This window comes from Cyprinus carpio, chromosome A8 (genome assembly GCF_018340385.1).
Source record: "Cyprinus carpio isolate SPL01 chromosome A8, ASM1834038v1, whole genome shotgun sequence".
Lineage (NCBI taxonomy): Eukaryota > Metazoa > Chordata > Actinopteri > Cypriniformes > Cyprinidae > Cyprinus > Cyprinus carpio.
This window is the reverse complement of record NC_056579.1, coordinates 22,673,860-22,701,478: the sequence shown is the minus strand read 5'-3', so window position 1 is coordinate 22,701,478 and position 27,619 is coordinate 22,673,860. Positions and strand designations below refer to the sequence as shown.

The 27,619-nt window shown below is 35.7% G+C and overlaps 2 protein-coding genes across 4 annotated transcripts in view; both read right to left on the bottom strand.

Moving 5' to 3' along the window:
* The window catches only part of LOC109095000 (prickle homolog 3), a 34,973-nt gene extending 26,813 nt beyond the window's left edge, over positions 1–8,160 (bottom strand). Inside the window, exons 1-2 of one of the 2 annotated variants that reach the window (XM_042762838.1) lie at positions 7,879–8,160; positions 214–296 (exon numbers count right to left, since the gene is read on the bottom strand). In XM_042762838.1, coding sequence (XP_042618772.1) covers positions 214–296; positions 7,879–7,920 — 125 coding nt within the window. In that variant the 5' untranslated portion in view covers positions 7,921–8,160. The remainder of the gene's footprint in view (positions 1–213; positions 297–7,878) is intronic. The other variant, XM_042762837.1, reaches the window with a different exon arrangement.
* Positions 8,161–9,407: 1,247 nt separating this feature from the next.
* plp2b (proteolipid protein 2b) lies at positions 9,408–26,669 on the bottom strand. 2 transcript variants are annotated; one of them, XM_042762836.1, is made up of 5 exons: positions 26,361–26,669; positions 16,458–16,613; positions 16,251–16,349; positions 16,013–16,109; positions 9,408–11,226 (listed from the first exon to the last, which is right to left on the bottom strand). In XM_042762836.1, the coding sequence occupies exons 1-5, from the start codon at positions 26,454–26,456 to the stop codon at positions 11,219–11,221; spliced, it is 456 nt and encodes a 151-aa protein (XP_042618770.1). In that variant the 5' UTR covers positions 26,457–26,669; the 3' UTR covers positions 9,408–11,218. The 2 variants fall into 2 exon arrangements, with proteins under 2 accessions (XP_042618770.1, XP_042618769.1); XM_042762835.1 differs by having other exon boundaries at positions 9,408–11,000; positions 26,361–26,666.
* Positions 26,670–27,619: the final 950 nt, after the last annotated feature.

Below are 27,619 nucleotides of genomic sequence, written 5' to 3'. Positions count from 1 at the left end.
AAGTGTTATGTCTGAGGATGTTATGTTTCCGTCTGTACGTTCTCAGGCTTGAGACAAATGTCCTTCAAAAGTCAGTCAAGGGTCAGATCCCGTGGTGCTCATACCGAATGTGTTGCTTTGAATCTGGCTCGCATCATTTTCATTTCAAGTGACAAAAAATACAGTAAAAAGGGAGGACATGGAAGTTTTGACAGCCTTCTTTCTGGGTCTTACCTCCATCCATGCATGCGGAAGCCAGGACACTGTTCTCCACAGCGCATACACGGCTGTCCCTGGTCCGGATCCTCCGCCTCTGTCTGCGAGACACAATTACACACAATGTCAAAACTATTTCATAATGTACATCCTATTTTACAGCAAGTCGTATTAACCTGGATTTCTAAATATATTGGACATGAAATTTGATCTGAACTAATGGGGCAGTGACAGTGACAAAAATTAAACATTTTATGTGTTTTCTTTTACACAACAAATGCATTTTGGGGGCACGTTTTTGAAAATGATACTGTTATCGTCTTTGTGTCATAAAAACATTTATGCGTACAGTATGCATGGAATTGGACAAATAACCTGTTAGCGAATATAGGATATAGAGCTATTTTCCTGCTCATCTGAACACATGCAAATGTTGCAAGACAGAACCAATCAATCACAGACAGCGTTCACTCACTGCTGACAGTGTATTCAAACAGAGCTGCGTTTCCCACGAGTATCATAAGAAACCATTGCATTTGTAGATTTCCATAGTTACCACTACAGTGAACATTTTAACCATGTGTAAACAAAAATATAACCTAATAACTTGCAATTAAAGCGTACTGAATGTTAAAATGTGTTTCAAATATAGTCTTAATCATTAGCCATTTTACTCTTAATAATTTAATAAATTTAATAATTTAAAAGTTCAGTTTACAAGTATCGTACCGGTTTTCAAATGCACCGGGAGTCGATATCGACCGATACTGGCCTTTAAAATGCGTTAATATCGGCGTATCAGTGTATCGGAAACTGCCGCTCCCGTTTGAAAACAAACATTTACCGCTAATAAGTGGTAGACACCCATGACAAATCCATAGTAGTGTTTCTTTAAAATTTCAGTGACAAGTATCGTACCAGTTACAGATCTGAGTGAATGGGGATCATTTTGACAACGTTGTCGACTGTATGCAAAACTTTTCAAAACACAAATTAAAAAACAAATGGGGATCATTTTGACAACGTTGTCGACTGTATGCAAAACTTTTCAAAACACAAATGAAAAACCTTTTTCGTTTTTAGTACATTGTTGTGGTGTAAACTTACCCTTAAAATCACAATAATAAACAAACAGTGTGATTCAACAACAACAAAACACAAGCAATGATACTGTATATGTCACATATGTGTAAAAGTTCACAGTTCAGAGTGTACAGCAGTTAACTTCAATAAACTTAAAACATAATTCATTAAATATGTTGTTTAGGTAAGCAGGTGTGTAGTATAAATACATTCCTGCACTCGCTACATCCCCCCAGCTGACACTGTCCACTGATCTGTATGTTCTGACCTGTAACGTATTAACAGAATATGAACATATTTCATTCAGGTGTTGTAAAAGGGATAGTAGTTCACCCCAAAATGAGAAAACTGTCATCATTTACTTGTTTATCTTCTTCCAAACCTATATGACTTTCATTTTACCTGTGAAACACGAAAGAAGATATTTGGAAGAATGTTTTGGTGACTGTAGACTTGCACTGAATGGAAGACACACTTTCCAGATACCGTAGCATTATGGGTTCATAAAGTGTCCACTGGCTATGATAATCTTAGGAAATGAAGTATGTAATTCGTAAATTTTTAGTTAAAAAAATAAATAAAAAGTATTGCATTTAGTAATTTTTTAGTGTTTGGGTATTTTCTTATTTTGTTGTTGTCACAGATAAGTTGCTTTAAGTTGTTTTAAAGTGTCTTGCTGGTGACGCATATAATATCATAAATAAAAAAAAATCTGTTTTTTCTATGTCTGCAACACTAACTGCTCCAACAAAACACAGCAACAAAATGTTGAAGAGCAACTCAGTGTTAAGTACAAATCTAGATGTTTCTACTGTACAACTCTATGTCAGGCTTAGTTTAGCCTCGAGGTCTTCTGCTTGTTTGTGGGAACAAATAAAGCAATAAAACTGAGAACTTGTTCTTCAAAACCTGCGAGTGACGTAGTAAGGGTGTTTGAAATCTTTGGCGTACTTATACACGGCAACACAACAGCCGTAAAACTAAAGCACCTGGTTTGATCTCTCACACACTGAGCAGGAACCCAGGAGAAAGTGAAAATCAGTTTGAAAACAAGACAAAGAGAAAAATATATATGACAGAACATCAGTACAAAGCCCAGTCGGGATGAGCGAGTGTGAAAGAGACACTGCGCAAGGAACGAGAGATCTATGGAAACACGCGTGCTAAAACAAACACTGCCTGTAAGATCAGTGAACTCTAACACTTCACTGAACCGAGACCAGAGCACTGCCATTCACTACTGAGAGAGAGAGAGAGAGAGAGAGAGAGAGAGGGGACAGGATCTTTGAGTGTCCTTTCTTTGCTGAATAGTTAATTGCATTAGCTGATTTAAAAAGAATGAATAGGAAAGAAGGAAAGGGGAAGGTATGAAAGAAAAAAAAAAAACATTCACACAAACGTTTTTCCTGTGTCGCCTTGTACAGACACAGCCATAGATAGTCCAAGAGTTTTGTGAGAAACAAAACTGCCATATCAGGGCTCCAAACTGTGACTAAAAATATTCAATTGCAAGTGCAGTTTTTGCTGAGGTCACCACTGGCGACTAGGCCTATGTATTTACATGTTATAACTCAGTATTTCAAACTGCAGAAAACATGTAAAGCTTGTAAACATTGCAAGGTAATATTCATTTACCTCAGAATAACCATTCGGTGTCAATAAGCTCATCAGTCAGCTAGAAAAATAACTATAAAGAGGAGAATATTGCTATATTTATGCACTATTGCATTTTAATATTTTTCCTTAACCTGTTGTCTACATGACTCAACTCATCCTATAAAATTGCATTTTACTAATTAAGAAAAACAGACTGAAAGTGTGAAAGACATACGCTCTTAAAAATAAAGGGGCTTAAAAAGGTTCTTCACAGAACAATTTTTGGTTCCACAAAGAACCCTTCAGTCAAAGGTTCTTTAAAGAACCATCTCTTTCTCAACTTTTTTTAATCTGAAGAACCTTCTTTCACCTTCTTTATGTGAAACATAAAGGTTCTTCAGATGTTAAAGTTCTTTATGAAACCATTTAGACAAAAAAGGTTCTTTTATGGCATAGTGAAGCACCTTTATTTTTAAGAGTGTATGACAACATTTCCAGGATGCATTGAGGAGGAGCCCAAACTACACTCAGTGGCCAAGTGATGCTTATGGTCCATGATATTGGTACAGATTCTGTGCAATAAACAATTCTTAGTGACTGTAGATTTCAAGTTGGAAAAAAACATTTAGTTCCCACTTTATGTTTATTCTGTGGCACCTAATAAATAATTTGGCGCCTAAGAGTTTTTTCTTATAGGAGCCAATGGCTCCTTACTTGATGTTTTTGTTTGGAGCCCTGCATATTCACAGGCATCAGACTGGTATGGTCATAAAGAAGAAAACCTGCCATACAGGTCCAGAGCTGGTAATGTCCATGGATTTGATTTACATTTTGCAGACGTTTTTATCCAAAGCGACTTACAAATGAGGACAATGGAAGCAATCAAAATCAACAAAAAAGCAATGATACACAAGTGCTATAACAGGTCTCAGTTAGCTGAAACAGTACACATAGCAAGGGCTTTCTAAATAATATAATAAATAAAAAGAAAACAGACAGAATAGAAAAAAATAGAGCAAGCTAATGTTAGAAGTCTGTTTTGTATAACAAATGAAAAGAAAACAGATAGAACACTAAAAGATTAGAAAGCTAGTTAGTTTTTTTTTTTTTTTTTTTTTTTTAAAGCAGGAAATGAATAGAGTGCAAGTCTAAAACGGACAAGTGTTTTTTTTAAAGAATAGAATTAGAATAGAGAGTGCTAGAGTTAGAGGGTCAAATAAAGATTTAATGTACTATTATGCATTGAAAAACTGAAGGCTGCATCATATAGTAGTATATATGACAACAACGAATTAATACAAGTATACAAGAATGTATACAAATACTTTATCTAAAGCAAGAGTCAGTTGTACAAGAACTTGCAAAGTTTGAAAGTTCCCAACTACCCAAAGTAACGCAAATAACAAAAATATCAAATGTACTCAAAGTAACATAAGCAAGGAAAGGAATAAAAATATCAAAGCAATAATGTTAGTAAGCAAAGTAATTTGTTTTATTTCGTCTAACCATGGCTCAAAACAAACAAGTCCTCAAACAAAACACAAAGTTTGTAGGTTTTTAAGTACAAAAGTGACACAGGTAAGCAACAAAAGTAATGCAAGTACACAAAGTAACAAAAGAAAGGCAAATAAAGAAAATATCAGTAGTAATGTAAGCAAAGTAAGTAACAAAAGTGCCACAAGTAATTCAAATATGTAAAGTAAGGAAAGTAAAATAGAGAAAAGTAAAGCAAGTAATGACAGTGTCAAAAATAACGTGAGTAACAAAAGTAACACAAGTATGTAAAGTAAAGAAAGTAACGAATATACGTACTGTACTTACGTATAGTAACAGAGGTAACTAAAGTAGAGATGCATCGATATGAAATTTCTCAGCCGATACTGATAGCCGATTATTCAGAATGATATCCGTCAAAACCGATGCCAATACCGATAGTTTGGTTTTCTTAAGGAAAAAAAAAGTCTCTCTAAACTAATGCTGAAGACTACAGGGAAAACTCTTATTTGGTAAATTAGAGATTATAATGAACAACAACACTATACTGTTCCAAGATATTTAGCTTTTATTTATTATTTAGTTAAGTTATTTTCAAATATAATAATCACTCTCAAATATAAACGTCTAAAAACAAACAAATCAAAAAAACCACACAAAAAAAATATCACACAAAATTTAACAAACATAAACAAAAATTTAAAGGCAACACATGGTGGCAATACATGAATGGCTTAATATAACGTGAATTATGTCTCTTACTGAAATATGTAGTAGAAAACCCATGAAAGATTTACATTATTTAAAAAAATCCACATAGTTGTATACATATTTTGGACTATGGGCGGCACCATTATTCCAATGATGTCAAATGGTTGCACTTTGTGAGCTACAGCTGCTACTTGTTAATATTTGTAAAATAAAATACTGATATGAGGCCACATTGTGCGGCTTTTGGTTGTTATTTTCAGTCGAAGAGCAACAAGTGAAGCAATTTAAGTCTTCACTGCTTTCGTAGCGATAAGGAGAAAAGAGTGGGAAGATGCCTGTGGATGAATAAAACTTCCTAAAGACCCGCGTCTTTGTTCTCTCCACTTTAGCCCTGATGACTTTGAGGCTTTTAGTAGACCACAGCTACAGAAAGTGCTTACAGGTGGCGATGGCTATGGAGTCAGTTCACTGCCACATATACTTGCAAAAGAATTAAGTATTGCAAAAGAAAGTACAGTTTTGCAAACAAAAACAAAAGTCTTGAGAAAAAATTCATGTGCTTTTTGCAAACAAAAGAACTGCAAAAGAAAATGAAGTATTGCAAGAAAAAAAAGAAGGTTTGCAAACAAAAATAACTAATTGCAAAATATAAATGAAACAAAAGCAATGATTTTGCAACATATTGTTATTTGCAACGCTGCTTTTATTTTGTGTTTCAGTTAATTGTGAGCTTATGATACAGTCACATACAAGTGTCAAAACGGCATTTATTGTTTAAATTTTGTGATAATTTTGCCGATACTGATTATTGGCCGAAACAACGGTGTATCTCTAAACTAAAGTATTATAAAGGAAAGTAAAACAAGTAACAACAGTGTTAAAAATAACACAAGTAATGCAAGTATATAAAGGAAAGTAGTATAAGTAGTGTAAAGCAAGTAACAAACATGCTAAAAGTAATGCAAGTATGTGAAGTAAACAAAAGAACAAAAGTATAAGGAAAGTAATGCAAGTAATAAAAGTGCTGAAAGTAACACAATGTAAATTAAGTAAAGTTACAAAAAATAATAACAAAAGTAGCAAAGTACAAAAATAAACTTAAGTGACCTGAGAAAGGAAAGCAGTGAAGGTGAGACAGGTATGCAAGTAAGGTAAATAACAAAAAAGTAGTAAATAAAATATTAAGTAAATAAAAATGCAAGTAAAGGAAGTACAGAGTGAAGAAATGAACAAAGAGTAAAGCAAGTAAGGAAAGCAACAGAAGTACAAAAACTACTTTCATGAAGACAAAACAAAGACTTGATAACCAGTCAGAGTTAGCAGAGTGATCTCTCTTGTGCAGATTAATGTGTGGATATATTTGCATTGTAGAGATAGTGTGAAAGAAATCATAAATCAAATGAATTTATGTCATGAACAGTGTATGTGGAGAAACATACTATGTTCATGTAGAAAACTGGCGTCTGCGTCACCTTTGTGTCCCGTCTCTGACGGTGAGACAGGATGCCCTCGGAGTGTCTTCCTGTCCACACCCTCGGGGGAAATTTCCTCTCGATTGTGACCATGACAACAGTTACGAGAGGTCAAAAGCTCAAAAACACTTTTTAAAAATGTTATAAGGCCCACGATCATTGCTTCCTCATGCTGAGATCTCAGTAGAGTCGGAGAGAGTAAAGACGTTCTGATAATAGCTAGCATGGCACACACAACAAGGTTCTCGACAAAATCTGAATGTCAGAAGGTAACTTCTCTGTTTTTATTTGTCAAGACACTTGCCTGTGATTCCTGGTCAAAATTGAAAGGACAATATCAAATGATCTCCATTCACGACTACAAGATTAAGTCAATCTGGTAAACTTCTGAATAGAGCCGACTCAAGAAACAAAGAGTTCCTGAGTTTAATTCAAATCCATTCAAAATAATCTAATGCATTCACATCTTCAGTGAACAGAAGCGTGTCCTGATGTTTTTAGGTTGGGTATATTTTTGTACATTTCCTTAATAGAAAGCACTTCCTTCAGGAAAGAAAATACATACAAGACCAAACTTAACATGAAGCATTCAGTTGGGATGATAACTGATGCAGATGCAGAGCATTTCAGGACTAACTGTGAAATGAAAACATTTCGTAATATTCTTAAAACTGTAGAATATGACAGTTTTTGGGGCGACGTTGTTCAAAAATGACAAATTCTTTTTGGTTTATACTTAAACCACAAATAATTATTTTGCATTAGACCATATTTATTATTTAAGACATAAACTATGCATAAACACTTGCATATTTTTATTTTGTAAAATTAATACAGTGTAATATATTCATTCACATAATAATACTAATTTATTTCTTTTATATGAAATGTTATACTTAAACGATGACGTCACCTGCACAGGTAAAGGTGACGTAGGCACAAATAAGCCACGCCTCCTCAATACAATAGTTATCAAAATCACGAAAAATGCCTCATTAATAGTTAGGGGCAACATAATTAGTGATAACTATCCATGCTGCACACAAAACGCACTACTGATACGAGTCAAATTAAATACGGGAGTGTAAGTTTTAATAGGTCTATTCCGTGTGTTTAGCGAGAGATGAAAACAGTCTCCTCAGGTGAAATAAGTGCGAGACACAAAAGTAACTTTCGATCATCAACACAGCACGCTAGGATTCAAATGACCTTTAAAACTTCAGTCCACGCTCTGTTCATTCAGAGAACCGAGCACAGGCTTTAGTAAAGGATCAAATGCGTTTAGATTGGGATAAAAGCGGGATGCCACGACATGAGAGCAACTTACCGAGCGACCGGAGCGTCGCTTCTTCGCCCCGCGCGTGAACATGTCTGCGCTAGAGTCTCGTGCGCGGGTTCACGCGGACGCTCGCATGTGTCCGCCGAAGTTTACTTCAGTCCGCCGTAACTTGTTTTGGCTGTTCCCCGCGGTCTGGTTTCTGGCCTGTAGAGCTCCGTGTGAGGAGAAGAACTATCGGGCTACACCTACAGGACAAGAGTTTAACTGAAGAGGACCAGGAGCACCCCCTGCGCACCACTGCTGTACCTCCTGCTCTCAACACAAACACTAGATCAATGCAATCGCTTTAAATTTCCCCTGAAAACTGATTGGTGTATAAAAATATTTGTATTGTGTGTACCATGTCAACTGTGTATTGTGATATATAGCGATTCATACTGATTTGATCGGTTTCTATCTATCTATCTATCTATCTATCTATCTATCTATCTATCTATCTATCTATCTATCTATCTATCTATGTAGCCTATATCTATCTATCTATCTATCTATCTATCTATCTATCTATCTATGTAGCCTATATCTATCTATCTATCTATCTATCTATCTATCTATCTATCTATCTATTGAATAATATTTATGTTCGTTTGTGTGTGCTGTGATCGTAAAGCTCATAACTTGCTTTGCTTCATAGCAAGATCATTCATTTTTTAATGGAGAAGTTATTTGAAATTGAACAAATCATCTGGTTATTTAACTTTATGAAGTTGCAAACAGTGAAATATTAAAATATCAGAATGCTCCCTCTCAGTTTTATCAATAACTTTTTGTAAATTGATAAATTGTTTTATTATGTAAACCATTAGCCTACATATTAAGCTATATATATTGTTAATTTTATGTATAGTATACAAAAATTTGTTATAGACTTACCTAAAATTTTCATCAGCTATTACTTAAGTCTGCTGAGAAACTGTTACATTAACTGTTATATGTGTAGAGAGTGTATCGATATATTAGGATTTTTTTTTTTTTAGAAACCATTGCTTTACAAAAAAAATAAATAAATAAAAATAAATCTTAGCTTTTCGCAATTAATTTAATGCATTAATTCATTACATAATAAAACTTATACATAAATCAGTTTCTTAAAAAGCTAAGACTTATCCGCTTTAAAAAAAACTCCACACAGAATAAGAGATTGTCACTCTAAGAGTGAATGTAGATGCTGCCATCTAGTGACAAATATTTAAGTCACCTGGAATAATATTAAGTCACCTGGTTTATCGTTGAATATAGCAAAACTTTTATTATATTAAATATTATATTAAATGTAAAAATAATAAAATAAAATTCTGCAAACATTTTTAAGATGAAATAAATTTGTGATATTATTTATTATATTATTTTGATATATTATTTGTGTTTTTGCAGTCTAAATGATTGGTTTGAACCCAGCAGGTGGCGCTGTTGTCTCCATCGAGGCTTCAAAGGGCACACACACACACACACACACACACACACACACACACACACACACACACACACACACACACACACACACACACACACACCAGTAGCAGTTCAACACGTTCTAACAACCTTTTATTAAATGTTATCGAAATACCAGCCACATCTGTTAGAAAGACACATAAATCCTGCAGACTTATTTCCACGAGCTGTACTTGTAAAACCAAAAACATCCAATAAAGTGTTTCTTTAAAAGTGTCCGTTTAAAAAGATCAGAACATCCTGAGGTTATCATTTTTTACACAACCATCTCACAAATAAATGCTTTCAGGAAGTTATTGGGGTAGAACTGAGATTGCAAAAACAATACAGACATGAGAGGAAAAATCAGGCAGTCTTTGCACTTTGGAATATATAATTCATAAATGGTTACAGCAATTTAAACATGTCATAAATGGTTTCCAAAAAAATTATAAAAATTACTAAGAGTCTTACTAAAACTGCAGATTTATGAGAAGCTTCTGACAGCACGTTTGAATAACTGGAGGTCCAAATACTTCTGAATAATCTCTTTTAAGGCACTTAAAAAAAAAAAAAAGTCTTAAGGTACAGTTGAGTGAACAGATATTTATTCATTATTTTTTCTTGGAAATCTTGAATGAGCGAATGTTGACAAACTGTGAGAACTGTTTTAGTATTTCTTCCTCAGCAGGGTTGAACTATAGAGACTGTAAATGAAGACATTAATATTTGTGATCAGTTTATTATTAGAATAATAACAAAAAAAATACTTATGGCATCAAGATAATGAGCAACTCTTGAGGTAACAGGTTTAATGGCAGTAAGTAAGAAAAGATGAATGAAAATGAACATATTGTACCAACACATGGACATCAGAACTTTTTACAGTACAAATCTGTGCCACCATGGAAGATATCAGGGTTGATATTCACTCCTTTTCAGTTTAAAACGTGTGACTTTTTCTTGACCGCGCCTGAGTTGGATATATCCGACTCAAATCCTGTTTGATTAACCTTACACGACTAACTTTTTTAAAGCACAAACCAGAAGAACAATCAATAGTTATTAGAATTTAAGCTACAGTTATGAATTACAGTGAAATTTTACACCATAACAAATTTATGCAACCTTCATGTTTCATCATAAAAAACAGCAGGAGACTGAATTAAATCAAGTTTCCAACACAACTTAATAATAACGACTGTTTAAAATCCCTTGGTCAAACTGTGTCTTTCTCTAGTAGAGAATGGGAAGACGGACTGACTTTGAATCTCTTTCGTAACTTGTGTACAAATCGTCAGTTTTATCTGACGCAGTTTTATCTCTTATTAAATGTTGTGATCATGCTTTTGTAACCGACCAAGCCAACAAAAAAACTGTGGTAACAAAAGCCACCTGACCAAGACGACGGTAATGGATCCTTGGATGCCAACAGCTTTCTGTGCCTTCATATACAGTGGTTTCTTTAATCTTACAGTTCTCTTTTTAATCCCTTTTATACATAATCCTCTTGTGTTGTGTAAAGCTTTGTCCCTTTTGCATTCCTCTGGTCTTCATCTCTCATGGTAACTTTGCGATAACTCTCAGGAATTCACTCCTTTTGCCATTTTTAGACTTGTTCTCCTTATTTTGGTTGCTGTTAATGTTGTAGTGAGGAAAGTAGTTTCAAACGGTGTCATCTGTTAAAAAACAGAGAGAAAACAAAAAGGAAGACGCAAAATAAATAACTGGGGAATAGTTAGTCAGGTTAAGTTGTTATGGTTACACAACATTAGGAGCGGACGTGTAAAACGGCATAGCTTTCGCGGAGATACCAGTGTTGCCACTGGCGTCTCTGTCAGAGTAACTGTTTGACTCAAATGCCAAATGTCAGTCGTAAACGTCCCACAGAGGGCCTTCAGCGACCTGTTCAAAGAGAGTTAACAACACGTGTCACCAACTGCCAGAAATATCCTGTAAATTCACTCCATTATCCATAATACTGTAAATATGTACACATCCTTAAATATTTTCTAACTGAAACTATCTTCATACTTTCATTCTTTAATGTTAGATTATGTTTCTGGTTGTTGTATTTGTGTTCTTTCTCATTAAGATCAAATCTGCATAAAAACTCGGCAAAAAAACCTCTTTCTGATTCTGAGTGAACAGATTTAAAAGGACAGCTCACCCCCAAATGAAAGTGTTGTCATGTTTTACTCGCACTCGGGGTCATGAATTGAGAAATCAACTTTTACTTGAGCTTTTGATATATAAGAGGTCATCGTACTAAAAGAATATCCTGTAAGTTTCAGAACAGAAAACGTCCTTGTTACTGAAATAAAAGCTTTTATTGACACCAGGCCCATGAACGCCAGATCCAGGAATGTGCCTGTAGGTTAAACTCCGCCTCCACAGAAGAATATCAATGCCTGATTATGTAGCCCCGCCCACTGACTCATGCATGACACGGTAGGAAAATAACATAAGTGGTGCTAAACCCGGCTTTATTTTTAATGAAGTTTCAGCTCAAATTGAGCTTCATTTCTCCACGGATTCCTTTGTAAACAAGACACAGGTCGATGCTGGATTTGCAGAGAGACTGAGATTTAAAAGCAATGCTATGCGTCTATATCGGATCAGACAGGAATGGTGCAGCGCACTTATGTGAGTAAAATATATTTGTACTCATGCCTTGTCCAAATACACACACTTGCGGTCTTTGCACTTGATCAACTTGACGTATTTCCTGTATTTGGCCCAAGTGTTCAAGTGAGGATGAAGACCACAAGTGTGTCGAACATTCATTACCTGATGGCACACACTTATAGTGTTGTAAAAATGCAAGTGTTTACAGAGATTTATTTTCTTGTTAACCAACAAAAACCATAAAATCAAATTCTAAATAACCATTCAGTAGCCTCTATAACATGACAGAATTTTAATTTGTGGTGCTTCTAATTAAGTGATAAAAAGCAGTTGCAAATGTTATCACCACTACTCATCTTTGCACCAACAAAACATAAAAACATATAATTTTTCTACCAAATTATACGTGATATCTAATTATTATATTAATATTTAACTAACATTGGAAAGGTTTCCGTGACCTCTCACAAGATCTCGGCAAAAAGTCTCACGATTTATTTCCAGAACATGATGCATGTGGATTTAGTGTGTGTTAAAGGGGTCATATGATGCAATTAAAATTTTTCCTTTCTCTTTGGAGTGTCACAAGCTCTTGATGCATAAAGAAGATCTGTAAAGTTGCAAAGACTAAAGTCTAAAACCCAAAGAGATATTATTTATAAAAGTTAAGACTCGTCCACACCCTTCTAAAGTGGCTCGTTCTAACACGCTCCCACATCTCTACATCACTGTGTGGGAAGATTTGCAGAACACCGCCAAAGGTTTACACAAAGAAAGAAGGCGTAACTTTTATTCTCTCTGTTGACGCCGCTGCCGTGTTGTGGAGACGCTGTGTGTTTTGTTGTGAAAGTGAAACTACTTTGTTTGGTCTTCCAAAAGAGGACACAACTAGAAATCAGCGGTTAAGATGTATTTACAACACTGTTCCAGAACAGATCAAAACAAATATTTAGATGTGCACTGTGCATTTTATGGAGGACTGTTTCCTGATCCTGCAGAGTAGCCTACAATGTGTCGGTGCTCAGAGGCTGTTTCTATAAAGTGGGGCAGTTCCAACTTTGCAAGGAAAGTCTGGCACTTCTGACTCACAGCCTGTAAGTACATTTACATATTTGAAGAATTTGCCACTGATGATTCAAACGCAAGTTTGGAGCAGTGTAGAATAGCGCTTCTTGTTTGTTGTTTCTCCGATCACAAATGCAGACATGGTTTTATGTTTACGCTACACACCACAATGCGTAAAAGCACAGTATAAGTCATTATAATCAGTAATTATGTCCCCACTGGATGCAGCAAATGCCTCATTTGTAATCACTCTTATACACTTTGTCTCGCCGGGCCAGGACACGGCATCACAGTATGGTGAGAGGCGTAACATTTCCGTCACAAGCTTGAGGTATAATGTTCTTTTGAGCAACGTCCTATTATCCCTTTAAGGGCACACTAACACACCCTTAACACACACTAAATCCACATGTATCCCATCATGCATCATGTTCTGAAAATAAATTGTGAAAATTGGGCCGAGATCTCACGAGAGGTCAAGGAAACCTTTCAAATGTAAGTTAAATATTAATAAAATAATTAGCTATTACGTATAATTTGGTAGAAAAACATTTATAGTTTTTACATTTATTGGTGCAAAGATGAGTAGTGGTGATAACATTTGCAACTGTGAAGCACCACAAATTAAAATTATGTCATGTTTTAGAGACTAATGAACAGACATTCATTTTATTGATTTTAAATGCAAAGTATTTAAAATTAAAATAAAACTCTAAACACTTGCATTTTTACAACACTATAAGTGTGTCCCATCAGGTAATGAAAAGTTCGACACACACTTGTGGTCTTCATACTCACTTGAACACTTGGGCCAAATACAGGAAATACGTCATAGAAGTTGTCAAGTGGTGAAGTGCAAAGACCTCAAGTGTGTGTATTTGGACAAGCATTAGTTTACGATGCAAAACTGTTATCCAATCACAGCAGTGGGCGTTTACTTACAAGTCTTCAATGCGGCACACCCATAAAAACCCAGCGTTTCTCGAGCCGGCCTCAAAACAAAGGGTAGAAAATAGCCTATTACATATTGATTTTGATGTTTTTGAATGTAAAATCCATACATAGGTCATAAGTGGACCTCAGACAACAGTATAAGATAATAAAAAAGCCAATTCATGACCCCTTTAAAAAACAGAAAAGATGTAACTGCTTATATATATATATATATATATATATATATATTTATATATATATATATATATATATATATATATATATAAATAAACATACCTAACATAGGCTTTCATTCTTTGATCAGTGCATATATAGAGCAAATGTGCTTAAGTGATGCAAAAACAAACCTCACTGATTCTCGTGCATCAAGAAGTACGTTTGAGCTTCCAGTGAACTTATTTGATGGAGTTGCTGTATAAGAATTTGTCAATCTTTATATGCGAGTAAAAGCCTAAATGAAACCTTTCATCAGTTAAGTGATCATGTCTCTAGTGTAATGGACAGAAAACTCTCAGGTTTCATTAAAGATGTATTTTCATTTCATTTAATTCAGTTTGGTAAAGGAACAAATGGACAGCATCTGTTGATGTGTTGTCAGTTACCACATCCCTCAGTTTGTATAAACAAACAAAGATCTAACGTAAGTGCTTTACTGTCCACATGGTTTGTGTTTATGCAGACTGAAGCATTGAAGTATTAACTTGTACTAAACCCAGAATGTTACTGTAAGACAAAATTCTTTTTCATATTTAAATATCTTAAAAATGTAATCACACTGAAATTTAAACATATGAGATTTTTTTGAAAATGCTGGTGATCAGCATTAATTTTCCCACTTAAAGGAAAAACATCTTGGAATTCAATGCAATTTTTAAAAATTACATTAAAAAGCAATAAAACTATGAAGCAGACAATTAATTAGACATGCATCTACCTATAAATAAAAATCTTAAAATATCACCTCTCTTTTAGAATGGTTAATTAGGGTTCGAAATATTTTTAAGGTCTCAATAATTTGTTTTATAAAATTACTCATGTTCATTTAGGGCATACTTTACATACAATGGCCCTATAAAGGAATGTCACTGCATTTGATAAAATATCAAACCAAGGAGATTTATTTCATAGAAAGATGTAAGAACACGTTTCAGGTCAAACATTTCACAAGAACTTTTTTGATTAGGTATTGAAATATTAGAAATACTGAACATGAAGTGAAAAAGTGGTTACTCCACTAGGACGTCTGTGTAAACTTAAAGGAATAGTTCACATCAATGGGTCCTCTGCAGTGAATGGGTGCCGTCAGAATGAGAGTCCAAACAGCTGATAAAACCAGTAATCCACACCACTCCAGTCCATCAGTTAACATCTTGTGAAGCCAAAAGCTGCATTTTTGTAAGAAACAAACCCATCAAGATGTATTTAACGTCAAACCACTGCTTCTGGCTACAATATGAGTCCTCTATCTACAATATTGCTTTTTCCAGTGAAAGAGTCATCTCATCTGAATCAGTTGAGAAATATGCTTCAATCAAGCACCGTTTCCAAGTGAAAACAGTTCTAACGAAACATGTCAGTTGATTTTGATGTGAAAGGACAACAGTGGAGGAAGCGCTTTTATGGATTATGGATTTGGCCACAAAGTTAAAACGCTTTAATGATGCATTGTTTCTTACAAACACAGTTTCTGGTTTCACAAGTCATTAACTGATGGACTGGAGTGAAGTGGATTATTGTGATGTTTTTATCAACTGTTTAGACTCTCATTCTGACGGCACCCATTCACTGCAAAGCATCCATTGGTAATAAAAAAAAAAGAAACTCATCTATATTTTGGATGGCCTGTGGGTGAGTACATTTTCAGCAAATTTTCATTTTTGGGTGAACTATTCCTTTAAGGAGAATTGACACAGTATATCCACTAAAAATCTGCTGACGCTTTATTTGATATTTGATATCTAATGCAATGGTATTTAAATGAGGTTTAAGTGTCCAAATAACTTTTTGAGGCCAGTGAACTTTCTAAATGAATGTGTTCATGCACCTGTGGAAGCAGCTGTATGCTGTCTGCCGCTCTTGATGTCCAAGAAGATTGTGTAGGAATCATAAGTAAACAAGATCCCAGCCACCAGACCGAACACCTGCGAGAAAAGGTGAGCATTATTATAAACAGATGCCAGCAGTGCAAAAATCAGAGGAGGATATAAAGCACTAATAAATCCGATTTGATCATAAAGAAAGAAATATAGCATGCATTTGATGCTGAACGTTGGATGTCTCACCCCGCCAGCGATGCGAGCCCCGTCCCCGGATCCGCCGATCACACAGATCAGAGAGGTAATGAGATAAAGTGCTGCACCGATTGCAGCGCGGATGAGATCCTGAAGGGACAAACAGAGAAAATGAAAGCGGCGCTTGCTCGTGTAAAACTCGCCACCACAATGCTAGGCTGGACCACGATGCAAGTGTGTGTGTGAATTCATACTCACGCTCCAGAGCCAATTCACCACCAGGAACTGTTTGTCCAGCTCCATCATGAAGACAATGAAGAAGATGATGGCAAAGACCATCTCACAGATGGCGACCGCTGAATACCCGCCATACATTGACGCGGCGTAACAGATAAGGATGATGAAACTGAGGAGCTACAGAAAACAGACAGACATAAAGTTTAATAGCTTAAAAGAAACTCGACTGCATCAGAGTAGAAGTGTGTAAGGGTGTGTAAGGAACGTGGTTTTGATCGGGGGGTCAAGGTCTAGCTAGTTAGCCCTTGCTGATAGATAGCGTATTTATACAGTTCTGCAGTAAGACTGTTTCTCTATTGCAATATTATTATCATCATTAAAGTCACAATAAAAGGGAAGAAGTGACAGACATTTTTCATTAACTGAAAAAAAACTGAAAAACTTAAATAGCTACAAATTCCAAATGTACTTTAAACTGAAACTGAATTGAAATGACAAGATTCCAAAATTATTCCAAAAATGGCCACAAATTAATTTGTAATTTGATACATTCTAAAACTTGATACCATTACAAACGGCCTACATTAAACATGAAAATGCCACCAGAAAACTATAACACTAGACGGTGCTAAGAAATTAATGTTTAACACTGTTAAACACTTTTAATAACACCAATAAACTTTGGCAGCCCTAAAATACTAAAACTAAAACTGAAACTACAAAATTCTCAAAAAAAAAAAAAAAAAAAAAAACTAATGACAGAATAAAAACTAAGAACAATTAATCTAAATGATTAAAAATAAAAACAGAAAAAAAGACTAACTTTAAAATTCAAATCTATAATGGCCCGGCTTCATTGACAGTCATTCAAAAGTAGTTTTATATTGTATAAAATATTCTATTTTGGTTTTCTGTCCATATGCTTCCATTAGTAGTAATTTGCAATTTATATAGTCATTTTGTATGAAACAAACCCTAACTTGTTCAGTTGTATCTTGTGTCTAATGCAAAGACATTTAAATGTGGTTTAAGTGTCCAAATACCTGTTGAGGCCAGTGTACTTTCTAACATGTTTTAATAAAACAGGCATTCAAAAGTAGTTTCATATTTTCTGCCATATGCCTCCAGTAGTATTCATTTGCTCATATAAAACAATCCGTAACTTGTTCAGTTGTATCTTGTTAAACGGTGTATAAAACGTTTGTGTGCATGAGTGTTTTATTATTTTCCTAAATGTCTTTGGCTTTTTAGTGTGGAAATTCTCCCTCTCCAGTGCGTCACCCATGTTTGCTGCCAATTCACCAAAGCTTTCTCCTGTTCACTACCCACAATTCATCTGAACGTGCCATCTGCTCTAGGTGTCAGTTAACAGTGCAGCTCTGAATCGCTTACATCCTGTGAAGATTTGTGAAGCTTTTTCAAGTCTGATTACTAAAACGTGTGGTGAGGACTAAAGAGAGGACTCCAGCACAGATGTAAACACAGCACAATTCACAAAGAGCGAGGTTGTAGACGAGGTCGAAGGTCCTTATATGGTTATAAACAGAGAACTATTATAAGAATACTTTTGGGAGTACATGACTATTATGAACGTCTAATCAAATTGCCCATAAACTCAAACATCTAAATAAACACTGCTGGCAACAACTAGGAAACATCAGTGGACATTTGTCCACATTAATCTATGAAACAATGACAAATATTAAAAAATCATGACAAGTATGCAGATTTAAATAAGATAAAAAAAATAACAGATTTCACTGCTTGCCTTAGCAAACACTTATATTTCTTTCATACTTGTTTGAAGGACAGTACAGGTGTTCTTGCATGGTTCAGTTCATCTGGAAGTGTTGCCATGGTTTGTGGTGGTGCTAATGATTTGTACACATGCCACTGTTAAACACCTGTGCCTTGTGTTTGCAATGATCTGCTGCCACAGAAACCACTGATAAAACACAGAATAAGACTGCTTTCTCAAACAGAAAGATTCTTCATGTGTTAGGAGGCAAGTTTCCTGTTTTCTGTCACTTGGGGAAACAACAAACCTATGCTACCATGGCAATATCTACCAGAAACATTAAATGAGACATGATTTTCTAAATGCATGTTATTGATCTTAATGTAACGATTCATGGTTTCCCGCCAGCGTTAGGGTTAGTTGCCAGCCACCGCCAGCATTTTTAATAATTTTTACTATTTCATGGTCCCCAGAATATATTTATATATTGTTTGAATTTCTGAACATACATCAAAATAAAGATCAGAGCCTCTACCTTTAAACAAACAAACAAACAATTTGAACAAAAAGCTGAGAAAATTAAATTTTTATCAAAGATTACATCTGGATCTTATTCATTACGATGATAAAATGATCGTTTCCATCAAGAGAGGCGGTGCGAATTTAGCGTTTCGGACATTTGACACATGTAACGCATGATTCGCGCGAATCGCGGGAGTTGAAAACTCCTTTCTCCTCTCCTTCACTTTGGCCCTCACTCTTCCCTCTTCCGAGCAAGATCCTTTTTATTTCTGCATGTAAATAGTTGTAAATGTTCTTATATATATATTTGATTTATTTTGTATAAATAAATGTTCTATACAATGACCAAAGGTTTTGGTGTTGTGTTACTTTGTGTACAACATCATAATTTTTATTTGTTACATCAAATATTATTTCTATGTTAAGACTAGAATACTTATGGCAAACATTAGTACATTAATTCTAATTATATCCTATTGCAAATACACTCACAATAGTATAGTAAACAATAGTTATTTGTGATTAGGCCAGTGTTGTGGTATAGTGTAATGAGAATGCAGCAACGAGACAGGGATTCCTTTTGGAGACTGGCTCCATTTATCATTTGAAAAGAAGGAAACTATAACAATCTAAACTTGACCAAAAAACACCACTGCCTCTTTTTATTTTCATTTAAACATATTAATAGCCACATAAATGTAGTTCAGGGAAATGTGCATATATACAGCCTACATTACAATGAAACTAAATATTATATCAAACAGCATTGCCTCTTTTTATTTTCATTTTAACATAGTAATAGATTAACTGAATAAAGACCGAAGATTACCTGTTAGATTTACCCAAAACTAATTATATTTTATGTTTAATCATTAAAGAGACATCAGAGCCAGCGGCAAATGTCAGAAGGACTAGCCGAGTTGAGACTGCTCTAGGCGTATACATGAGCTCTGAGCTCCCGCTGATCACGTGGAACTGATCGTCTCCGAAATCTGCAAAACACATTTTTAAATAGACGCTGTCTTCATAAATAAACCGCATATTTGAGTTTTAAACAACTACATTCTCGTCCGAAATACTTTTAAAACTACATTTCATGACACGATAACAGTAATATTTAGAAAATTATATGCATCTGCTTACATATGAGATTGCTCGTTTCTGCGTCTTCATCACATTTTTTGATCAAGATATTCTGGATATTCAGGAGATGCGTAATAGCGCCCCGAGTGTATAACAGTGAAAACGCAGAAACCCGGAAAATTCCGTGTTTGGCGAGGAAAGAGTTAATTGAAATGTCCAAACTTGACCTTCGGTAAATTGACAGACTTTTCTCTGGTGATGTGTGCAGGGCTTTTCCAATCATTTATTTTGCTTAAGCCCCGACTCTTTATCCACTGCAAGCTCACGTTCAGCTGATCCGCTTCCATTAATTCAATAACCGATGTAGAGAACCAGGCCTCCATCGCACATTTCTTCTTTTTCACTAAACCGTTTCACTCAGATGTACATCACAATACTGAAGAAAAGATCTGTCGCTACTTTGTTTGATTTCGACTTTAGTCACTGTTTATGTTCTCAACACGTTCCTGGTGTTATTTTGAATGATTTATTGGTGCATGTTATTCTAAAGAAAGAAAAAAAATTGTCTTCATCAAACCAATTTCCTTTGTTTTCTTAAGTTATTTCAATCCTTCCCTTTCAACCTGTTTATCTGCTTACCATATCAACAAATACTGATTATATGAAAAAACTGAACAAAAAACATTGGAGGAGATTCCGGTGTTGACACATAACAGGCAACCACAATTCCAGGTCCTTCTGCTTGATAAGCAGGACTGCAGCTTGAAGTATCTTTTAAGCATTATATACATAAAAAAATAAAAAATAATAATAATCTAGTTTACATTTATGCATTTTGCAGTTGCTTTTATCCAAAGCACCTTACATTGCATTCAAGGTAAATTCAAGGTTTATCAGTTCTTGCTTTCCCTGGAAATCAAACCCATGACCTTGGTGTTGCTAGTGCCATGTTTTAAAGTTAGAGCAACAAGAAGATGTTTATAGAGAAGAAATACACACTACCATTCAAAAATGTGGGATCACTATGATTTTTTTTTTTTTTTTAATTAATTGATATTTTATTCAGCAAAGATGTTCAATTGACCAAAAAATGACAGTAAATACATTTAAAATGTAATAATAATAATAATAATAATAATAAAATAAATGCGCTGTCCTCCAAACTTAGTTTTTTTTTTCATCAGAGCTTTTGTTTCATCAAAGAATTCTGAAAAAAATCTTTGATCAAATAAATGCTGCCTTGTTGAGCAAAAGAATCTTCTTTTTAAAAACCTAAAAAAAATATTACTGACCCAAAAAAATTGATAAGTAGTGTGTATTTATTTATTTATTTTTTATTTTTTTTTTTTTTTGGGGGGGGGGGGTCAATGTTGTTTCAGGCATTCAGAGTTGTTTACACTGTTAAACGAGTTGGATTCTCATGCTAAGGATGGACAAAATTTCAACATTTCAAACAATTCTGTGCTAAAAATCTTACTTCCGGGTTCGTACAAGTTTCGGAGTTTTTTTTCGATCGTGGCTCTTCATGACGTAGACGAGGGTGGAACTCCTTATATTGACATTTCTCCCGGAAAAACGCACCCGCATCGATCAGAGCGAGAGAGAGAGAGCGTGCACATCAACGAGATTTATCCGGCGGCAGCGCTGGGAATGATAACTTAGTTCAGCTTCCTAAAGAACCCAGTGTTATGTAAACAGTGGATGCAGTTTGTTTTTCTGGGGCAGCAACGGAGTTTCAAAAGTGTGTTTGTTGACAAACGTTTTATAAACAAAGCCAAGTTCGATGCTGGATTTGCACATCGTTTGATACTGAAAGATGGAGCAGTCCCAGCTATGAAAGATCCCGGTAAGTGTCTGTTTTGTTGGCATTCGGCGCTCAAGTGCTCGTCACTCTTTAGCTCCGCCCACAGTGCACCTCCAGGAGCTCGACTGTTTCCAGAGAGAATCGTAAAGCTGTATCGTTCTTCTATAAATAAGTTAAAACTAAAGACTTTTTGGAGATATGAAGGATGCAGTGCTACTCTATAGGTACTCAAGATTACATGAGATTGGGTGAAACTGTGTGTGTTATGCCCCCTTTAAATTTAATTTATACATTTATATTATTTTATTTTAAGGTTTTTCATTTAAATTATCCACTCACAAATTCTCACTGCAGTAATAAAGCTGTCTCCTGTTACATCACTGATGGATATCTGGGATTATTATTCATATTAGCCACATGTTATATTTGTCACTGTGTCACTTCAGTGTTTGTGTCATGCATTACTGAAACACAAATCCACTGACTGGAAAAAGAAATACTATTGCAATCTTTTGGAAATTGAGTGTTTTAACCACACAAATAGCACATGAGCTCATTTTCACCTCAATTTGACCAAAGCAGCAACATTGATAAACTGACTGATATACTGTATATACAGTATATACTGATATTCTGGTGCCCCTTTTTTCATATATAAAAGAGACTAACTAGTAGTGCACTCATCACATCATATCCAGTAAAAAGTGCAGCTATCCTGGGCTTAACACGTCAAATGCTGGCCTTATACAGAACACCACTTAAACTGTAAACAAACCAGTTTTAGCACAGAGAGCTTTCATTTTCAGCTAAGCTCAGAATACCAGAGAAAGGGCTGATAAAGGCATGTCAGGAGCCGCACAGTCGTATCTCTTTACATGCCTTTGAAATGAAGCCAGCATGGGTGCACATAAATATACTGCTGCCAGCAGAACGACTGCAGTTTGTCTTCCACCTACTCAGCTTGACAAAACACTGAATTCACACAGTTACCATGACTACAATCTGGTATACAAACTCTCCCAAACTTTTAAAAGTGGTTAAATGAATAAACAAACAAATAAATAAAGTCAGTAACACTTTAGTTTATGGACCTATTCCCACTATTACAGTTTTTCACATTTGCCAAGACACAAATCCTCTACAACCTAAACCAATTAATCAAATAAATCACTCTTCCTGCAAAACCTTAAACAAGTTCAGGCAGTTTAGACCCTGTTTGCAGATCTCATGCACTCTTTTTGCAAAACTCTAAACAAATTCTCACTCAATAAAACGCAAATTTGCACCATGATAAACTTTTGATGCAAAACCCTTAACACAAGAAAGCTAAAGTTAAGCACAACTGCAAACAGAATTTTTTCTTTATGAACATTATTATATTTTAAAGTATGCATGAACATGCCTAAAACTCACTGTAGCTTTACAAACGTCATTATATTGCCTCATTTAAATAATTGGAAAGCTGAGAAAATACATATTTTTTATACGTTTAATCTTATGCTAAAAAGTTTTTCTAGAGCCCTACATAGTAATTGAACGATCATTAAATCTACATCCCACAGTCATTATGCCTGGCCTGTGGGCAGCAAGGAGGAGTGCAGCGGAGCGGGCCGCATGATGTCATCAGGCACCCCTCCTTCATGCACATATGTATCGGAGCTTTATGAGTTGTGGGGACTGGCACAAACTGCCTCTATGAGCCTCACAGGCAGACTGAACTCCAGGCAGAGCACAATGAAGCTCTATTCAAAGATGCAGCGCTGCCCCTTTAAGAACACCCACTGCTGAGGGCTCCGAGCTGCACAGGGTCACGAGGGTGAACAGATAAATAAGGAAACACCAGAAATAAAGAATGCCTAAAAGCACATACACACACACACACACACACACACACACACACACACAAAAAAAACATTCACTGTAATGCACAAAACATGGTAAATAAATGCACAGCCTACTGTACTAACATAGCCTACTTAGTTACAGTGTGTATATTACAAGGAATATTCAACACCCCAACACTGATCATTTGGCAAAGACCCACTTAGTGATGGCAAGATGGTCACTGCTTGTTCGAGTGACTAGTGAGAGGCTCTTTTTATACCCAATCATGTTGCCAATTGTCCTAATAAGTTGCAAAGTGGTCCTCCAGCTGTTCCTTATATGTACAGTACATTTAACTTTTCTGGCCTCTTATTGCTACCTGTCCCAACTTTTTTGGAATGTGTAGCTCTCATGAAATCCAAAATGAGCCAATATTTGGCATGCCATTTCAAAATTTCTCACTTTCAACATTTGATATGTTATCTATATTCTATTGTGAATAAAATATAAGTTTATGAGATTTGTAAATTATTCCATTCCTTTTTTAAACACTCTTGCATGTGTTTACATTTGTTTTTGTCCAAACGGACAAATCATAAGAGAGCTATACAGTACATCACTCATCTACTATAAGTCTTGGTAAAAGTCTCAGCATGCATGGCAACTTACTGTAAGCTACTAGGCGTGTCTTTTTACTTACTGTGACTCAGTATGTTTGGATGTGGGTGTGTGTTGGAAATGAGTGCATGATGTTCAACGTCCATGACCTTAACCATCAATTAGTTATATAACATGCTATTATTCCTGATGGTGCCACAGTATTTAGTGTTAGTTAGTTAGTTATTAGGTAGTTATTCCATCATAGGCCATGCAACAAATGCAGATTATTTTGATAACGACACAATATGCTGATGTTAATTTTCAACAGGATACAGGAAGTAGGCCATGTGAAATGTGGTGAACTAGGAAAGCTTCATTCAGGCATAATAAATGATAGAGCCGGGCCGGTTTATCATTCTGGCATTTATCTGTGTTTTCTCTGAAGGTTTATGTCATGTATGCAAAGACATGGTGAGTTTATGGGTCTACAAAAGTCCCTCTGTCAGCATTATTTACTCTGAACAAATTTGCTAACAAGAACTTTTTATACTTTTTTTTAACAATACGGAAAGCTATTACAGACTATTTATGCTTAGTTTAAAGGGTTAGTTCACCACAAATGAAAATTGTCTCATCATTTATTCATACTTGTGTCTCAATGCTTTCTTCCAGCGCACACAAAAGCAGAACCAAATAGTGACCACGGTCTGTCAAGCTCCACAAAAATCAATGTCATGTGATGACTTGACAGGCAAGTTTTAAGTAAGAATGAGGTCTGAGAATGAGCTGTGGCGGCGGCGAAGGAATTTCAGCAATTTGTTACAGTACTGTGCATCAATAGAATTGAGAAAGTTTTTAAATTGACATTAAATATCTTCATTTGAATTGAATTTGAATTGGGGTTGCAAACACTATAAAGAGCTGCAGTTTGAATTAGAAATTAAGGAAGTAGAAAGAGACCAAAATAAATCCATATGCAATACTTTGAACTAGAGAAGTCAGTCACAGACTGGCAGACAAACAGAAAAATAGCTAGAACAGACAGAAAGACAAAACAAACAGAAAAATAGCTAGAACAGACAGAAAGACAAAACAAACAATCAACAGACAGACTGAGAGAGCGATAGAACAGACAGACAGAACAATACACCGAATGATCAGCAGACAGAATAAAGAAATGCACAAATAAACAAACGGAAAACAGACAGACAGACAGAACAAACAATCAACAGACAGAAGGACAGAACGAAAGAACTATATACAGACAAAACAAACAAGTATATGAACGTACGACAGACTGACGGATAGACAGACAGATCGAAAGAATAAGTAGACAGACACAGGCAAATAAAATGATACAAACAAACAAACGTATGAATGAACAGAACTACTGAAAAAAGACCGAACGACTAAATGAACATACGACAGACAGAACAACAGTTAGAATGACAGACGGACAGAATCAACAAACAAATAATCTAAACAAATGTATGACAGACAGAACAAACATATGACAGACAGACAGATATATAGATATTCAGTTTTACATATTTGGTATTCAAAGGCCTGCTATGTTACAGTGCTTAAACATTTTGCCATGGTTCCAATATCTCAGATCACCCACAACTACGTCTTTCTGAGGACTGAGAGACGTGATAAGAGAGAACAGCAGCCTGGTCTCTGTGGTTCCAGCAGATGGGTGACGCCTCATGAACTCTGACCTCACACACACACACACACACACACACACACACACACACCATCAAGCACATGGTCTGCATTCCATGCCACCTCCACCCAAAAGCACACACTAGTGTGTCAGTGTGAAGTTTCAAATGGCTCTGCAATGGGAGCTATTTCATTCACCATTAATACTCTTTTAGCCACACTGCTATACACTTAAAACAAGACACAACTGAATACGTAGTGATGCAGTTTAATAATTATATTCGCAACCATACTTTATCTTAGTCAAGTTTGTTACTTTGAACAGTTGCTTGAATGCAACTGTGTGACAATGACGCCACTTTCTTCGAATCTATTTTTAGCTCTTATAGTGTGTGGTTTATGGCCAAAAGTTGAGACTCTCACAGACACTTTACACACTATCAGACAAACTGTTTAGCACATATGTTGTTTGATGAATTAAAAACAAACGCAATTAACTTTTCTCCGTGACTCCAGTGTGTGAATCAACAGGTGAATTATTCTTATTCAGCGAGTTCTTCATGACAACAGATCATTTTAATCCACAGTATTGTGTTTATTTATTCTGTAACTGAAGGTATTCTGTAAATGAGATGTAAGTAAAGTTCAAATGAAAGTTAATGTCACAGTCATGTTAATAACTTACTATTTCAGCGGTCAGGATCGTTCCTTTCCGAGTTCGCACGTAGCTCTTCATTTTCTCCAAACAGCCTCCGAACGGACTTCCCTCGGTTTCTGCCATTCTGTAGATGTGTTCCTATGAAATAACGCCTTCTTATGAAGCCTAGTGCCCGTATCAGCAAACTCTCACAAAAACGCAGTTATTGATTTAGAGCGTCTTCATGAACTTCCCAAGTGTGTGTCGGACTGTAGCAGAGCAGGAGCGAGTGCGACAGGGAAGCGTTGAGAGAGTGAGTGAGTGAGTGAGTGTGCGGGGCGTTGGCTAAGGCTGTAGTGTACTTGCTCTTTTTCTTGAGGGTAAATCACGGACGACCCGGAAGCTGAAATACCTACAAATGCTGTCTGAGTAGGCAGCGTGCTAGGTTTTGAAACCTGGCCCGAAATAATTACAGCTGCGAGCGGTGGAAATTTTCATTCAGCAAACTACCAGTGCTGACTGAGCTCTCTTTGAAAGACTATTACATTCATAACGAGTTTTCAAAAAGAAAACCGCAGTAGCCCCAGTTTAAAACTGCATTGGAAAACTAAAACTCTAAAACATTTTTAGAGATGTCCATGTGATAGGCTACTCTGCTTTAAAAAATACAAAACTTATGCTAGCAAATGAATTAATTATTATTTATATTATTTTTGTATATAATAAAAACACTTAGGACTTTTTTCTTTGTGATATTACTTGCATAAAATTTATTATTATCGTCATTGTTTTACTGTTCCTTTTGAGCGTCTGAGTTCTCTCTCTCTTTCTGTGTGTGTGTTACGATTGCCAGCTGGAGTGCCCACAAGTTCCACTAGAGGGCACTCCGTCCTGTACCTTTGCCATTCATCCTGGACTCCATTTCCCATAATCCTTTGCCCGGACTCAGCACCCATTGCAATCACCTGTATCTCAGCACCTTGTCAGTCTCACACGATATAAGATCACGCACACACACTTGGCTCAGTGTTGTTATTCTGTAGTGTTCCCTAGTTCCTGTGTCTTTTTGTGTTTCCTAGATCCTTGTTTTCTTGCCTAGCCTTGTCTCTTCACATTTGGACTGTTTACCTCATTTCTGATTGTTTGCTGCCTGCCCTGATCTTTGCCTGTTTTGTGGATTATTCTTTTGTCTCGCCCTGGACTATACCTGTTTGCTGGTGTGTGACCCTGCCTGTTTGACCACTCTTTTGAATAAAGCCTGCATTTGGATCCACCAACCCCTTTGTCACTTCTCCACGTTACTGTGT

What these genes read in the sequence shown, in the direction of transcription:
- plp2b (XM_042762835.1), bottom strand. Translation starts at nt 26,456, where the DNA reads ATGGCAGAAACCGAGGGAAGTCCGTTCGGAGGCTGTTTGGAGAAAATG. An exon ending in CGATCCTGACCGCTGAAATA is followed by an intron (nt 16,614 to 26,360) that starts GTAAGTTATTAA and finishes TGTTTTCTGTAG; the next exon opens with CTCCTCAGTTTCATCATCCT. An exon ending in TGGTGAATTGGCTCTGGAGC is followed by an intron (nt 16,350 to 16,457) that starts GTGAGTATGAAT and finishes TTGTCCCTTCAG; the next exon opens with GATCTCATCCGCGCTGCAAT.